General features: G+C 37.2%; 1 protein-coding gene across 1 annotated transcript; it reads left to right on the top strand.

Moving 5' to 3' along the window:
• Positions 1-1,241: 1,241 nt before the first annotated feature.
• On the top strand, positions 1,242-17,337 carry LOC108976860 (cytochrome P450 315a1, mitochondrial). Its single transcript, XM_018946237.1, has 7 exons — positions 1,242-1,868; positions 13,966-14,175; positions 14,297-14,496; positions 14,565-14,953; positions 16,195-16,410; positions 16,836-17,051; positions 17,194-17,337. Exons 1-7 carry the CDS (start codon positions 1,513-1,515, stop codon positions 17,311-17,313), a joined length of 1,707 nt encoding a protein of 568 aa, XP_018801782.1. The 5' UTR covers positions 1,242-1,512; the 3' UTR covers positions 17,314-17,337.
• Positions 17,338-17,355: the final 18 nt, after the last annotated feature.

Genomic DNA, 17,355 nt, shown 5'->3' with positions numbered 1-17,355 from the left:
AGGACAGATAAACTTTTTTATATGACACTGCTAAATGAGCGCAACAGAGATGTATGTGAGAGGAAAGGATAGAATCTTCGCGCGGCCGATGGCAATCTGCCCACAGTTTTACCCACTTTACTACCTAATGTTTCACTGGTTTTTTASCCGCTCATGGTTGGYAGGGATTCAGTATATTTATTGCTAGTTGTGTGTATGTTTTGGTATGCATGCATAATTAAAGGTTTTATCCGCTTTTTTATGCAGCGATTTTTTTCATACTCTCTTTTTTTTATTGTTACGTCGCGCTAGCAGTGAAATTTCCTCGCTTTACGCACCGCACAGCTGTGTGAAATGGACACCGAGTTTGGGTTTCGGATTCGACTTGGTTTTCGTGATTTTCATTGCTTGCTGCTGCTGCTGCGACGACGTCGGCTGCGTTTCATTTCGGTTTAGCTTTGGCTTTGGCTTGGATTTTGGCTTCGCCTTCGCCTTTAACATGCGACACAGCTGCTCGATCGGTTTCAGATAACCACGAACGGTGAACGCGTCAAGAACTTATGCTCTCACCTATAATCATTAAGTGAGCGCCGCTAGTAAAGGTAGCACACAGAAGCACAAAGCAAGTACCAAACAGTCGGACGCGCGCAGAGTATAAGACACATTATAAAGCCGGCGTGGCGGCAGCTATTGTTTTAAAAAGGAATTAAGTAAACAWAAAAGTGAAAAAAAAAAATTAATTKAAAGTAAAAAATTTRAAAGTATTTTAAAAAACTMAACAAAAAGGAAAAAGTTTTAAAAWATATTTGTGCTTKGTTTAAATACAATTTTGTACATGCTTTTTACGTGCAATTAATTACAAATTGTGTGCGTTACTTTGTTTGGTGTTAAGTGTTTTAGAAYCTTTTTGAATTGCTTGTGATTTTTGTATAAATTGTTTTAAACTTCAACGTCATGCTCTAAGAAATCCAAAGGAGCCCTCACCTACTGCATAAGCAGCCGAAATATTTCATTTCCACTAACCAACGCAATTTTATGCTCGCGCCCAAAATTGACGATTACGCGTTATAATTTTTTTCGCGAACATTTTTTTCTTTAATAATCATACGTGAATACCAACCGGCAAAATTCTACACACAACGCAAGCGAAACAGCAAGGGAATAAGTAATAGGCCGTAAATTACAAAAAAAAAAAAAAAAAAAAAAAAAAAAAAAAAAARAAAAAAAAAAAAAAAAAAAAAAAAAAAAAAAAAAAAAAAAAAAACGAAGAAAAAAAAAATTGGCTAAAAAATTAAGTTTTTGCCGAAACAGCATTTGCAGTAAACGAAAAGGCCATAGAGTCATACAACGCACATAGGCATCATCAACAGCAACAGAGCGCGCCAACAGCAGAATATCGCGGCACGTTTGGTGGTCATATAGCCAGCCTTGCGCCAGACCAGCARCAAGCAGCGAGCACAGTGCTGAGTTAGGGGCTTGTGAAAAAACTTGCAATTGCCACTTGAATACGATACAAGCGTGCGCATCGTCGTAATGCTGAATTTGTTGCCATCGGCGGTGCTAAATGCTTTACGCGCCTTCTGGCTGCGTCTGTTGGTAATATGCGGTAGAACGCATAAATGTCACCTGGGCGAAGGTGAATACTTAACGCCATCAACAGCAGCGGCAACCATCTCGATCACAGCGACCGCGAAGTCGAACGAAATGGCAGCAACAGCGGCGCCGGCAGCGCAGCCATTGGCACCGCCACCACCCAGCACGGGGGCTTGGCCGTGGAAGGCGAAAGTTGAGAAGTCGTCGGCAGAGGATTTGCAGAAGTTGCCAAGGCCGAAAGGATTGCCATTAATTGGCACGTTTTGGGATCTAGTAGCAGCCGGCGGTGGACAACAGTGAGTKCACTTTCATATAAATTGGTGTTTGGTTTTTGCACGTACATATATACAAAATCGTACATATTACACTTGCGTGTGACAAAGCATGTGCGCTTATTCAAATGGCTTTAATCGGATTGGCACGTTGGTCGATCGATGATATTCATTGAGTTTTTGGCCTTAAATACGGTCGAAATCGTGGCTCGATGCGGTGGTGCATTATCATCATACAAAATCCATGAATTGCACTTCCATAATACCGGCCATTTTCGGCGGATGTTCACGCTCACACGCCTTCGCAGTTACAATGCTTTACATGAATGTGGGATCGGAATTCGCACGATCAAGCAGGTCTAAAGAGACCTGTTTATGGTACCCGTTTTGAAAAATATTGAATTTTATCGGGACGAGTCGAGTAAGAACGCGTTTCATATCCAAAATATCCACCTCAATCATTCTAACTGACTCGCGAAAGATACCGAGTTCTCTTGCACTTGCCGAGTTCTCTTGCACTTGTCTGTCTAACACTTGCCTGACGATTTTCAAGCACCATATCCCTTACTTTTTTAATATTTTCATCAGTTGAAAAGGTCGAAAGTCATCCAGAACGAGGCAGGTCTTCAACGATCTCTCGACCGTCTTTGAAGGCTTTGTACAACTCGTACGCTTTTGTTTTTGATAAAAATTAATCACCGTAAGCTTTTTCCAACATTCGCAATGCTTTCGCACACGAAATTTGGTTGGAAATACAAAATTTTAGACAAATTCTTTAATCSAAAACTGGTTGACAAATCGCGCTCTTATTTGGCATAGTTAGCTAACTTAGCAAAATACAGTTTTTAGAAATATCATTTACACCGAGAATTAATTACAATTTYCGGGTGCTTTTTTGTCACAATGAATGAAAATGCAACGGATGGTTACAAAGGAATTATTTAAAGTTTTGCCTAACGCTAGTCACMACTTTTTCCCATCTTTCTGGCAAAGCTCTAATGCCATTACATTAAAACTATACATCTTGTGATGCTATTCAAAAATCAAGCCATTTTCCGATGCCGTCTTTTGAGTGGAACCCCTTCTTAGCCAGACCATGTGCCAACGAACGGAATAAATAATAATCGTACGAAAAAATTAATCAGACCGTATTTAAAGGGTTTTGACCTTCTTTCACGAGGACGGTCGTTAATATCGAAATTGCCATCCTTGAAGCGACGAAGTCAATCACGGCATGTTGTTGCAACTTTTTAGAGKTTTCAATATGCTGCAGTCGCCGATTTCATTGACTGAAAGACTATTATTCGAAGAACTACATAACTCAAAAGATACTCTGCGGTCAGTTTGCATAGCACCTAATATTTTTTTTTCTGGTATGAGCTGTTAATTAAAAGGAGAAAGTCCTACGCCTAACGATTTTCTATTTTTTCTAATTATCAGATAGAAAAATTCATATATCGCTTCTAATGAAATGATTCATAGATTTGATAGRAATTTGAATGCTTTACAAAATGGTCGCTTACGATTTTTTCGTAAACCCAACCAATTAAAAGATATTAACTGTTAAAGTATATATATTTAATGGCAAGAATTCTTGTTATTGGGGAGAAAACGACATGTGCAAAATTTTAGCTCAGTTGCCTAAAACTGTAGGACTAGTTCGCGTATATACAAACATACGAAAATCGTGAATCGACTCAACTCGTCATGCTGATCATKTATATAAGTAGGTATATGTATTCAAAAGGGTCTGCGAAGTTTCCCACTTGGTATTACAAACTTCGTGACAAACCCTGTTCAGGATATAAATATTTCTTAATYTTTTCTCGAAAAAAATCGAACTTTTTCATATTTTGATAAATGAGATACTAAAAAATTTGAAACTATTACCGTCGGGCCAAATGGACCAGTTTGGTGGGCGACGAAATTTTAAACGCCCTTTTCTCGAAACTCGTTTTTCAATGCGCTCCTCAGAATATCTCAAGTTCTATTTACTTAAGGTATATTTTTAAATAACTCTCTATCACATCATCAGAATATAATCAGCATTGTGCAAGAATTGAATAAAGAGGTAGAAGAATGTCAATGTGTTTTTACGTGAATACCTGTCTATAAAGACTAAACTCCACGGTCATTACAATGCGTTGATCAGCGCCCCAAAGCATAAATKTATTTTGCAAAAAATGAAAAAGAAAGAAAGAAGAAGAGTAAGAAAAAGTCTTAAACACTCTTTCAAACAATCTATACCATTAACAGTTCTCAAAAAGAGGAAAACGCCTCACTGGTGTAGCGCCGACTTTAGAAAACTATGAATCCACTTAAAAAGCCTGAAATGAATGTTATGGACCAAAATATGGCAAACTTATAAAGACATCTGAAGCAATACAAAAAATCAGTWAGGAAAGCAAAAGCAGATTCYTRGCAATCYTTCTGCACATTAATAGAAAGCTGCAGACGAACCGCCAGATTGAGTAAGATTTTGTCCAAGGAACATGTGAATAAATCTTGTTTAAAAAGTAAAAGCCATGCGTGAACTTCCTCCGTCCGAGAGTACCTAGAGGAATTCATGCAAATGCACTTTCTTGGCAAACAGCAAACCRCAATAGATGTCCAACTGGAACTGTTTGCGAATACAACAGGCCAATCCGAACACATAGTAAGCAAGAAAAATATTAAATATACTTTAAACAGTTTTTTGTCATTTAAAGCCTGTGACCCGAATGTTATTATTCCCATAATGGTGCAGAAGCTAAAGGAATCAATGTTTCCAAAGCTGAAAAAAATATATAAGACCAGCATCCAACTATCGTACATACCGAGAAGCTGGAAAAGAGTCAAAGTGGTGTTCCAAMCAAAATCGAGTAGAAGAACACACGATAACGCAAAACACTTCAGAGCTATAAGCTTCACCTCCTTCATACTGAAGATTTTAGAAAGGCTAATAAATATACACCTAAGATCAATGCTGGGAGATACCTTATCGAATACACAATATATATACAGGAAGGGTCGGTAAACCGAAACTGCTCTACACGAAGTGATTAATGCAATTTAAAAGTGACTACACCTAGAAGGGGCTTTCAACAATATAGAAATAACCACTATTATTGACTCCTTGACACATGGCAGCATAGACGACCTCGTGTGCAAATGGAAACGATCGATGCTTATAAACAGAAGGAATATAGCATGAAATGGCTCAGCTAAGTATATGTAAAAGCAGATGCACCACTCAAGGAGGCGTTCTTTCCAAAATGTTATGATTGCTGACGCTGAACGAAATGCTACTTCAACTCAATTAAGGAGGAGTAAACGCAATAGAATAAGCAGGCGACATAGTGTTGTTAGCAACAGGGATGTTTCCTTCCACAATCAGTGATAAATGGAATAACGGACTAGGTGATAACTCCAATAAAAAAATACCTGATGGTCTTCACGAGTAACACGAAAATACCGCAATTCAATTTTCCCATGATCAGTGGTACAAAAACTCATCTATCACTCACCACAAAATACCTAGGGATCAAAATTGCTACCAAACTGAACTGGAAGATTACCATTGAAAAGCGAATTAATAAAGAGTATATCGCTTAACAGGAAATTAGATCTTAAACCAAATAGTCATGTGGGTGTATACGGCCGTCATTTGAGGTGAGGATTTTCTCTAGACGCGAATGGAGAAGAGATAGAGCGTGCATGTGTGGGCTGAGAGTAAAGTCCATTGATATCTAATCCTCTATTTCTATCCGCCTACAAAACAGCTTCCAAGCGGACGAACCAGTACTATGTTCGTTAGGAACGATCAAAATGGAGCGGTATAAGCATTTTGAACAAATCGCACAGAAGAGATAGAAAACAACAGCAAGTTGCAAGATAATAAATCAAATATGGAGGAAATGGAAAAAATTACCTACTATCTCGGTCCAGAAATCGCATATACAAACTACAATCACGGGACACTGGTCCTGCGCTAAAAATGTGACTGTCTTATAACAGTAGTTGCGCAGCTGCAGGCAAGAAGGCAATACGGAAAACGTTTTCCACTTTCTATGCGAATACTCAGTTTGATTACAAATCCGACGCAAACTATTTTGAACACAACAGACACCAAAAATTGAATAGTTGTCCACAAAAAACATAATGGACATACATAAGTATGTAGTTTCATTGAGATCACCTAATGGTTCGAGCGCAAGAAATAGCAAGGCTATACGATCTTACGACAGCGCATCAAAATGGCGTAACCAGCGCTAGTTGAGCCCCTAGTTACGGCACTTATCCCTACCTACCTCTATCATATGRACCATTTGAAACTTTCTAATTTGCAATATTCGAAAAAAAAAAATCAATTAAAAAAATGTATGTAAAAATCGATGTTTTTTTAAGTAGCCGTCGGTTTTTGACGTTTTTTAGTTGCGTTGGTTAATGTTTTTTTCATCTGAGGAATACTCTGGATAAATCAGCTTTATGCAATTAGGTTAATCTTTGATTCCTTTACCAAAGATAATGATTTTTATATAAAAATTCAATGTGTGTGACAGTACCTTGCATCAATTTCGAAACATCAGTGAACCATAAAAGGGTTTGAAACCCCATACCTTCAATGTTATATTTTTTGAAAACAAAATAAATCAAACAAAAAAAAAAATAGTTATTAACAGAGTAGACAAGATTCCACTAGAGCTAGTTTCGTAAAATATTTTATAAAGCTCAATTCAACACTCAACACTTGTATCGGACCATTATCGGATATAGTTACATAGTTGCCATACAAATTGTTTGATCTATCGTAGCACTATAGGGTATAGCTTCTATACAAATTGGCCGATTAAAATCAAGTTTTTGTATGGAAAACAGTTTTWGAAAATATAATTGCACCAAATTTGTCCAAGGCGACGCTACAATCTCCGAATATATTGTTCAGATTGGACGACTAAAGGATATAGTTGTCATGCAAACTGATCGATCAAAATTAAGATACAAATCTTTGTATATCCTTTTATGCTCCTTTGAGTTAGCCTGAGCTGCAATGCAAGAACTACCCTTCAGTCAAAAACAAAACTGCAAAATTTTCTGTAGAAACAATAATCCAGTGGAGTGAGCAGTTAACAGGCTTAGCTTTTAGGWTTTGTTTATAACATTAATTCTTGAAATATTACAGTTAATATTATTCCCAACAATTTATAGGGTTATACGTATAAATACGGACTAAATGTCTTTAATGACGTCTATTTTTAAAGAAGTTTAAATAATGGCAGTAAAATTGAAACAATATTTATCGTTGGAAATCTAAAACAAACGGAATTGATTAAATACATGGATCCCATTAGACGGCCTGACTTATAAACCTTCCTTTACATTCACCCCAAACCTTTTCTATTATATTAATTAATCACCTCCATATTTTGAGTTGTAATACAAGATTTTATTATACTTTCGGTGTGGGTCCCAGCATTGTCCTGTTGGTATGTCCAGGGAATGGGTCCAAAAATATTGGAAAATTTCGTAAATACAGGCATGATTTTATTATTATTATTTGTTTGTACGAAGAAACTGTAGCACAATTGTTCCATAATAACATAACGCACCTCAAACCATCCCACCCCCTTCGCAGCTTTGGTGCCCGGCTAGAAAACGCTGCTCTTTCATAAGGTAATTGAAATAATAATTATGTAAATCCGTCAGGAGCGTCGAAATTAAATTWTTTCATCCGAAAACATGATCGATTYCCATTAATTTTTCCAACAGATGTGATCGTTGCTAAACTGTAGTCTTGCGTCCTTTCGTTGATTATTTAGAGGTGTTTTTATTAAAAACGTAAAATTTTAACATCAAAAAACAGRCGATTTTGAAAATCCGACTTTATCTTTTTACGAAATCTATAAGCGATTGGGATGCGGCCTAAATGTTGARGGATCGTGTTATATTTATTTTTAGGTTAGAATTTTTATCTTTAAAGTAATTTTTTTCTTCTCTGTATTTGCGTCAATTTAAATGCCATATTTTTTTGTGGGTTTTTGCTTCATAGCGAGGAGTACAGGACAGTTAAGTTTTGATTGCGAACAGAAATTGTATGCGCATATTTTAGTGAATCAGCATACAAAGCTATAGGAACATGTTGGCAAATAATTTACAAGTATGGCCGCCGGTATATACACACATACATATGTATGTACGCCTGTAGCTATAACGTACCGTTTGTAATGCCTCAGTTGCCACTACGCCATCTTTATACGAAAAAATTTACAATTTTATTAAAAACAACTGCGAAGTTCATATTCACTGTTTGAAACTCCATTTCGCAAAAACGGTGTAGGCAATTCTTGCACAGACATACACCCATGCACCCGAACTCACAGAGGGTAGTAAAATGTACTTACATATACACAAGTCCATTAATAACATTCTGGGCGGGTGATCACATGCATACATATCGGGAATAAATCAATTTGAGTGACGAAAGTAAAATATTTTGACTTTCAAATTTTTCGAAAATTCAACTGAACCCAGTAGGTGAACGAGCGGCGTCGGCATGTGGAACAAGTGGAATCAAATGTAGTGAAATTAAAGCAAGCGCAGTTGGAATACGAAATTGAATCGTTTATAGAATAAAAATTGAAAATTAGTCATAAAAGGTGGAAAAATTTATAGATAAAGCCCATCGAATTTGCTTCAACATAATTAATATTCTCACAATTTTTATGAATATTAGGCGAGTTTTTCACCAAATTATAGGTGAGCTGTGTAATGGCAGCGAGATGTTGTAGAGTGTGCCTGCTTATCACCAGGAACTCTGCGGCATTCGGTTCTGTATTTTGAAAAAGCTGTCACAATTTGATATATTAAATACTTTCACCAGCCTTTTTCGTATTTGCTGAAGAAAGCTAGTCTGCTCTTAACACAAATTCACAACACTTCCCTGAAAACAAGGTTTTACGGTACTTTTGGTTAACTTTTTAGTAGATGCATTCAGATTGGTATGTGGAAGAGCGGGAAGAAAAGTTGTGCCTCCAATACTGGCACCAGCAATCTCGCTTGGAATCCAGATTGAGTAAAAGAACTTGGATCTACTTAAAGTTCAAATTAAATAGCTTTGGTTATCTYACTTGCTTCTAACTGTCGTAGGAAATATTATAGTCGACAGGGGTTTTCGGGAAAGTAATAGTTCAGTTTTCCCCTTCTCCGTGACTGTACTTCGGACCGTGCGCGCATCGACTGAAGGTCGGTAGAGGGCGTTCCTAGCTAACAAATGAGTGGATGGTCAGTTGTCTCCGAGAACCTGAAGAGTCGCGACAAACATTTTCTCGCGTCGTGTATCTGTCATCTGTATGCGCATGCCAAAAATGTAGCCTTCGCTAGAGCAAAGGTACGCGATTAAATTCTGTGTGAAACTCGGTAWTGTGGTGTATTTCGGTGGCACCAGGCTTTTTTTGGAGGGTAGGGAAGAGGTCGCTGCTAAAGACCGGAAGAATGAGCAAATCCAAAGTAATATGCTTATTGTCTTTTTTGACATCAATTGCACTGTCTCGCCTGGACAAACCGTTAACGCCAAAGTTGTATGTGGAAGTCATCACGACAACGTCTCGGCTCACACTGTCTTTTTTGTGAACAGCTACCAAACCAAGAACGCCCAGATGTGGCTACGAACCTTTTTTGTTTTCTTGCCTGAAAAGGCAGATGAAAGGGGATTCAAACAGCATGCAACTCGGGTCTCAAGACAATTCCGGAGAATGCCTTCCGTSACGCCCTCGTGCTTGAAAATGGCGCTGGCGGAGCTTATTTTGAAAGTTGTTAAAGAATTGTAACGATTGTTTTAATATTTTTTTTTTTTTAAATCGACTCAATCTTTTTACTTTCCGGACAAACCCTGTATATCCTTCTTATCATTTTCTACCCAGTTGATCGTATAAAAGTATAACAATTTCTTGTATTTGGTTTCCAGATTCGTAACTTTGTTGTTTGTTTGTTATACCTCGAACAGTGTATACATTGTGGAATGACCTTCGGCGAACCATGTTTTATCTTTTCGATCGATTGAAAACGAGTTCCACGTAGCGACAATTGTAGTTTGAGGAACAAGAAGAACTTCCATGGAGCCAAATGTGCTGAATACGGTAGTTGATCGATGCTATTCACTGCGTTTTTGGCTTTAAATTCAGTCACAATCGTACTATTTTTCAAAAAGAAATCAGCTTTATGGGGACGAGTCGAGCAAGAACGATTTTCATTTCCAAAATATCCACCAAAATTATTCAAACGAACTCGCGAGAAAAGTCGAGCACTTCTGTCATCTCTCTAACACTTGCCTGACGATTTTCWATCACCATATCCCTCACTTTTTTAATATTTTCATCAGTTGCAAAGGTCGAAAGTCGTCCAGAACGAGGYAGGTTTTCAATGATCTCTCGACCGTGTTTGAAGGTTTTATATCACTCGTAGGCTKGTGTTTTTGTTAAAACTGAATTACTGTAAGTTTATTCCAACATTCGCAACGATTCCGCACGAGAAATTCGGTTAAAAATACAAAATTTGAGACAAATTCTTTATATGTATTATTTATCCATTGTAAAAATGTAATGGATATTTTATCCATTGTAAAAATCGCAACATACTACCGTGGTGTACCGATATTAGGCAGCTGCTGTAAACAAACTGGTTGACATATCGCGCTCATATTTGGCATTGTAATTAAGGACACCACTACTAACTTAGCAGGATACATTTTCTTTTAAATATCATTTGTCCGGGGAATTTAAATTACAATTTCGGGGTACTTTTTTGTCACAATATATTTAGCTTTGTTCATTTGTCTTTATATTATATATGCGAACTAGTTTCGCAGTTTTTGAGATATCAATTTGAAATTTTGCGGCCCCTGAACATTTATCGTAATGGCCAATATCGGACCACTATAGCATATATGTAGCTGTCATACAAACTGAACGATCGGCCTTTTTCACCAAACGAAATATCTTGCCGAGGGCACTGGTTATTTCTGGTTAACTTAACCAAGACTCCTTCTTTTACAACCTTTTATTTTAACCAGAACTTAACTGAGAGATATCTGCTGACCAGAGATTGAAAAAATGGCGCTAAATCTTCTATTATCATTACACGTATAGTAGTTCAAGCATAATAGACACTCAAAATTTTCGATCGGTTTACTATTGCATACATTTACTTCCCGCATAGCCGATTCCAATAATGAAAGCAGTGATTGCCTCTTATCACCGTGTCTTCGAATACCGTTTACGAACAATGGATGTGAGAAATTTCAAGTTTTCCTTTATTTGACTTTATACACACTCACGCTTGATAGAATGTACCGATAAGATAATGTAACGTAACATAACACAATTCAGCTTAACAGCTGTYCCGTGACGTTACAACAGCGCGTTATTTTGTATTTATGTTCTGCTATCTGTGTTTTGTCACTAAACTGACCTGAAATGTTTATAGTATTCTTGTATAAATTTCTTCAAAGCATTGTCTAAAGAAAATTAAAATTTAATTGTTTCTGTATTGAGATAAAAGCAAGGTCACCAAAATTAGATAACATGTAAGGAAGTGCTAAGTTCGGATGCAGCCGAACATTTTATACTTTTGCAACTTGCAGGAATCAAAGCCAGGGAAATACTTTAAGGTGTAAAACCAATCATAAAGAGTAAAGTCAGCCGGATGTTCGAAAATCCTGGTGATGTAGGGGCTAATCCAAGTTTTCGCTCAAATTTACCTATTTTAAGCACAAAGATACACTGTTATGATCAAAACATGCGCTCTTATTTTCACAGAGATAACTCGCCGATACATCCAGCATAAAATCTGTAACCTGTAAATTCGAAAATCTTTATTTTAAGTATTGAATCAATTTTTGAGATAGAGACAAACCATTATAAGAGAATGATTATCTCCTAATTTCAGTTATATATATCACATAATGGCCGACATTTTCGATCAAAAAAGTGGACGGTGCCACGCCCATTGTCAAATTTTCACACCGGATCCCATAAGGCCCTCTCATACCATCCCGAAGCCAAAATTTAATGACTCTGGCAGTGGTTCGATTATGTCCATCTACGAACTCATGTTTTTTTCACTAAGAAACGCGCATACCAAGTTTCATCAAATATCGCAAATTTTACTCAAGCTACAGCTTACACGGGCGGATGGACAGACAGTCACCCGGATTTCAACTCGTCTGGTCATCCTCATCATTTTATATATTTAACCCTTTATATCTCTCGATTAATTTTAGTTGATACGTACAAGCGTTAGATGAACAAAACTATTATACAGCCTGCCAAAAAGGTATCGGGAATTTAWAAGTAAAACGAAACTTTTTCAATCATCATCCAAATKTATTTTAYCGYCTTCAAAGTAACAACCATTCGAAGCGATGCACATGTGTCAACGCTTCTTCCAATCGTCCAAAACATTTTTTATAGGCACTTTCCGGGTTGGCCTTCAGCTCACGCGTCGAATTTGTTTTGTTGTCTTTAATGGGGTCAAAGCGTGTTCCCCGAAGTAGATATTTCAGTGTGGAGAATAAGAAAAAGTCACAGGKGGCCATGTTGATGGTTTGACCAGTTGGAACGTATTCRCAGTGGACGACACCACGAATATCGAAGAAAACAATGAGCATTACCTTCATTATCGATCRGCTTTGGCGCGCCTTTGGGCCGCCATTCAGATGATTGCTGATTAGTAAATTCGTAGATTCATGTCTCGTCACCAGAAATTATGCGTTCCATGAAGGTGGGATTCTAATTGGCTCGATCCAGCATGTCTGCGGCTACCTGTTCTCGATACCTTTTTTGAAGGAAATTCAGCTCTATCGGAACAAGTCTTGGACCGAGCAACGCGTTGGATGCCCAATTAGTCATGTAAAATCGTGCGTACCCTCTCGTGTGATATCTCTAATTTACGGGCAATCTCTGTCATTTTCGACAACAGTTTCCTTCACTTTTTCAACCGAAGAAAGAAGACCGTCCAGAACGAGGCATATCATTGACGGTCTCTCGACCCTTCATGAATGTTCTGTACCACTCGTAAGTCCGCGTTTTTGATAGAGCAGATTCACCAAAAGCCTTCTGCAACATTTTCAATGAATCGACACACGAAAACTCGTTCGCAACAAAAAATTTAACACAAATACGTTGAACAATATATTCGGTCATTGTAAAATTCAACAAACACTACTGAGGTCGACTGACATWAACAGCGGCTGTAAAAACACTGGTTGACAGAACGCGCTAATTTTTGGCATCATAATTAAGGATAGTTGTACCAACTTAGGAAAAATCTGTCTTTCATATAAGCGGGAGATTTAAATGACAACTCCGCGATAGTTTCTTGACAGGGTGTACTCTGTAGCATTATTTGGGAAGAGTATAAAAATATATAATATAGCAAGCTCATGCGGTTTTATTATTATTATTATAATTTTTTTTTTTTTTGCTCCGACTTCCTGACTTTCGCCCTCTAAAAAGCCAGTGAATAAATATTTTTTTTTTATGTGACCTACGATGATGATGTCGATTCGATTTACATAAATCGATTTTTTTCACTTAACATTGAGCGTGTGGCTCTTCTCCGCTAGCCAGCGGATATGATTTCAGGGTCAGTTTTTTGCAAAGTCGCCAGCTTTTTTAACATAAACAAGGATTTATGAATTTCAAATTGCTTACTTTAAAGATAAACTTRACAAGCGAAACTTAAATCGGTGTATTTGAAGGTCAGCTTAAATTTTCAATGACAATATCGGAATTTTCAGTGTCTGCATATATATTTATATTAATATAAACACGTATAAACGTGTTTGTATATATGTATGTATATATTTTTTTGTACCAAAAATAATTTGCGCAGCTTGGAAACCGTAATGAACTATTGAAACAGCAGTTTGAAGATATTTATTTWAATTTTTTGTTCAAGGACTGTTTCCGTTATATTATTTATTTACAATTACATGGAAATTTAACATAAATTTTAAATATTTGGTTCATTAAACTTTAACGACAGACAGTCGCCACAAGTTCACCTGCCGATAGCGTCGCCTACTGGGTTTTTGTCATTTTAAAATAAAAAAAAAAAAAAGATTTTATTTTTTTTATTTTTTTAGGTTACACAAATACGTTCAACGACGCCATGAAGAGYTCGGTCCAATATTCTACGAACGTCTGGGCGGCGTACAGGATGCCATATTTGTTTCATCAGCAAGTCAAATGCGTGCGGTATTYCAATATGAGGGCCAATATCCACGGCATCCGCTGCCAGAGTCGTGGATTTTATACAACAGGCAGCACAATTGTCAGCGCGGCTTGTTCTTCATGTGAGTTAAGACGTACAAAAACAAAAAAGTAGCAGAAAAAAAAACGCACTTGCATTTTTTTGCTTGAATTTCATTAACACTTAATTTAATTTTTTTTTATCGCTTAATCTCAAACGTTTAGGGAGGGTCCCGAATGGCTACATAACCGACGCATATTAAATCGTTTTCTGCTCGGCGGCACCATGAAGTGGATGGATGTGCACATCGATGCGTGTACGCAACGTTTGGTGAATCTGTGGAAGACGCAGGCGGCCAAAGCGCAAGGCAGCTACACCGAAGTGCTGGAGCTCGAACAGCAGCTCTACAACTGGGCAATTGATGGTGCGTTGGCACGCGTGAATATAAAAGCATATTTCCTATGTTAACTCTTCTAACAATTCTGCATTTAGTGGTTTGCACCATCATGTTTGGCGTTTCAGCGGCGGAAAATCCGCATATGGCCAAGACAATGGATGAATTCTCGCGTATTGTGCACGGAATATTCGACACAAGTTCGGCGCTTATGACATTTCCACCACAATTGGCCAAACGTTTCAATATGCGTATTTGGCGTGATTTCGAGGCGAGCGTCGCCGCGGTGCTRAAGAAGGGCAACGATTTGATTGATCTGTTAGTTGAGTTACCAGAAGACATTACAAATGGTTTGTGTGTGAAAAATGGTGTCGACTGTCACGATTGTAGTGGAGATTCACTCTTCCAGAAACTCATTTTAGCCGACATGCCATTGGATACGATTAAGCGCATATTTGTGGATTTGGTTATTGCCGCCGGCGATACGGTAAGCCATGTTTCAATGTTTTTTATATGCTGAACAGGGTGTATTATGTTTGTCACAAGGTTTCTAATACCCAAAGGAGGCCTCGCAAACTCAGTTATGCATACGAGTTTATACAAATGATCAATGTGGCGGCTGAGTCGAATTACACAACTAGTCCATCGCCCGTCGCTATAAATGCGAATTAGCACCGCAAGTTCTAAGATATCCATTTGAAATGTGTTTTTCTCCGCAAGTAGCTACTCATTTGTCAGAATTGATGATATCCATACACTATGACGTATAGCTGCCATACAAACTGACCGATCAGATCCAAGTTCTTGTATGGAGAACTTTTTTATTTGACAAGATAATTTCACCCAATTTGGCACAGATTATTGTGGATGACAGCGCGACAATCTGCGAATATATTTTTAAGATCGGGCCACTATGGCAAATAGCTGTCATACAAACTGGTCGATCAAAATCAAGTACTTGTATGGAGAACTTTTTTATTTGACAAGATATCTTCAAGAAATTTGACTCGGATTATTCTCGAAGACAGTGCTACAACATTAGAGTATATTGTTCTGATCTGACCATTATAGCTTATAGCTGCCATACAAACCGACCGGCACAAATCAAGTCTTTGTATGAAAAAATTTTTTATTTTACCTTATTGTCTTCACGCAAATTGGTACAGATTATTGTCGATGACAGCGCGACAATCTGCGAACATTTTTTTAAGATCGGGCCACTATAGCAAATAGCTGTCATACAAACTGGTCGATTAAAATCAAGTACTTGTATGGAGAACTTTTTTATTTGACAAGATATTTTCAAGAATTTTTACAAAGATTATCGCCCAAGGTAACATTATAATCTCCGCACCAAATATAGGAATCGGACAACTATAGCTTATATCTATCATATAAATTGACTGATCGAACGCAAGTTCTTGTATAGGATTTTTCTTATTTGACAAGTTATCTTCACAAAATTCGGTATATATTATTGTCTAAGGCAACGCTAACAACATCCTAACAAATTATTTAAATTAATATACAATAGTATATACCGCCTGCCAGACAAATTGTCCACACTACTGGGCTAAAAGAATTCTTTTTCATTACTCTTAAATTATCAAAACTTCAAAATATCAAACCAAAAATATCCACACATTATAACACATGCAACATAACCTTATTAAAATAGGTATACTAATTTAACGGAACTTTTTTTAAATTAATATTCCCCCACTACAGACAGCCTACACAACGGAATGGGCATTTTATCTACTCACTCAGAATCCGGAAATGCAAGAGCGTTTGGCCAAAGAAATGGCTGCGCATGACGGGCGCGGCAATATGCTGGTACATGGCCTTATAAAAGAGGCCATGCGTTTATATCCGATTGCACCATTTATTGGACGCTACTTAGACACTGAGGCCAACATTGGCGGCTATCAAATCGAAAGAAATGTATGTATGTGAATTAATAAACAGAAAACGTAACTATTATTATGGTATATACTTGTATGACATATGTATGTGAGCTTGATTGTGCATGAAATGATTGTTTAAGTTAATAATTGTTGTTGTAATTTTCAATATTTTGTTTACAATCCACGGTAGATACATATATTAAATGTTATATAATTTGCATGGCTTATTTGTTGCTGTTATTTATTGAAATTGTATATAATTTTTTTTTTACCTGAAAATAATTGAAAAAATGCATTTAATTTATTTTAAATATTTATATAAATGTGCACTTACACTTACATCATACTTTTATTGCATAATCTTTCTGCTAACTTTCTTAAACTACAAATAGTTGCTTTATTAAAATTTGTATGGCTTACCGCTAATCTGTTTTTTTTTTCTTAAAACTCTTTAAAAAACAGAGCTTAGTGCTGCTCTCCTTGTACACGGCCGGTCGTGAATCCAAACATTTTCCCGATCCAGAGACGGCAAAACCAGAGCGTTGGCAACGCAACGAGGAAACCGGCGAACTACGTGAAGTCTTGCAATCGCATGGCTCCCTACCATTCGCCATCGGCAATCGTTCGTGCATTGGCCGACGCATGGCGATGAAACAAATGCACTGCCTGCTGGCGTCGGTAAGTGCATGCCATTCACATATGTATATAATAATAATGCCGTCAAAGCAAATATAATTTAATAATTTATAACATAATTAAAATTATTGTGCGCTGATTTGCAATTTTATAACACATTCCTGCATGTTTTTTCATGTTTCAGGTCATAAGCAATTTTAAGTTGCAATGTAACAATACAACACCAATTGACTGCAAGCTGCGTTTGGTAACGGTACCGGATCAGCCGCTACGACTGGCAATAAAACTTCGTGACATCGCATAGTATTAGTTAATACATATACATACATACACAACACGTATATAT

This window comes from Bactrocera latifrons, unplaced genomic scaffold, assembly GCF_001853355.1.
Source record: "Bactrocera latifrons isolate USDA-ARS-PBARC rearing strain unplaced genomic scaffold, ASM185335v1 scaffold_80, whole genome shotgun sequence".
NCBI lineage: Eukaryota > Metazoa > Arthropoda > Insecta > Diptera > Tephritidae > Bactrocera > Bactrocera latifrons.
This window is presented reverse-complemented; position numbering and strand designations above follow the sequence as displayed.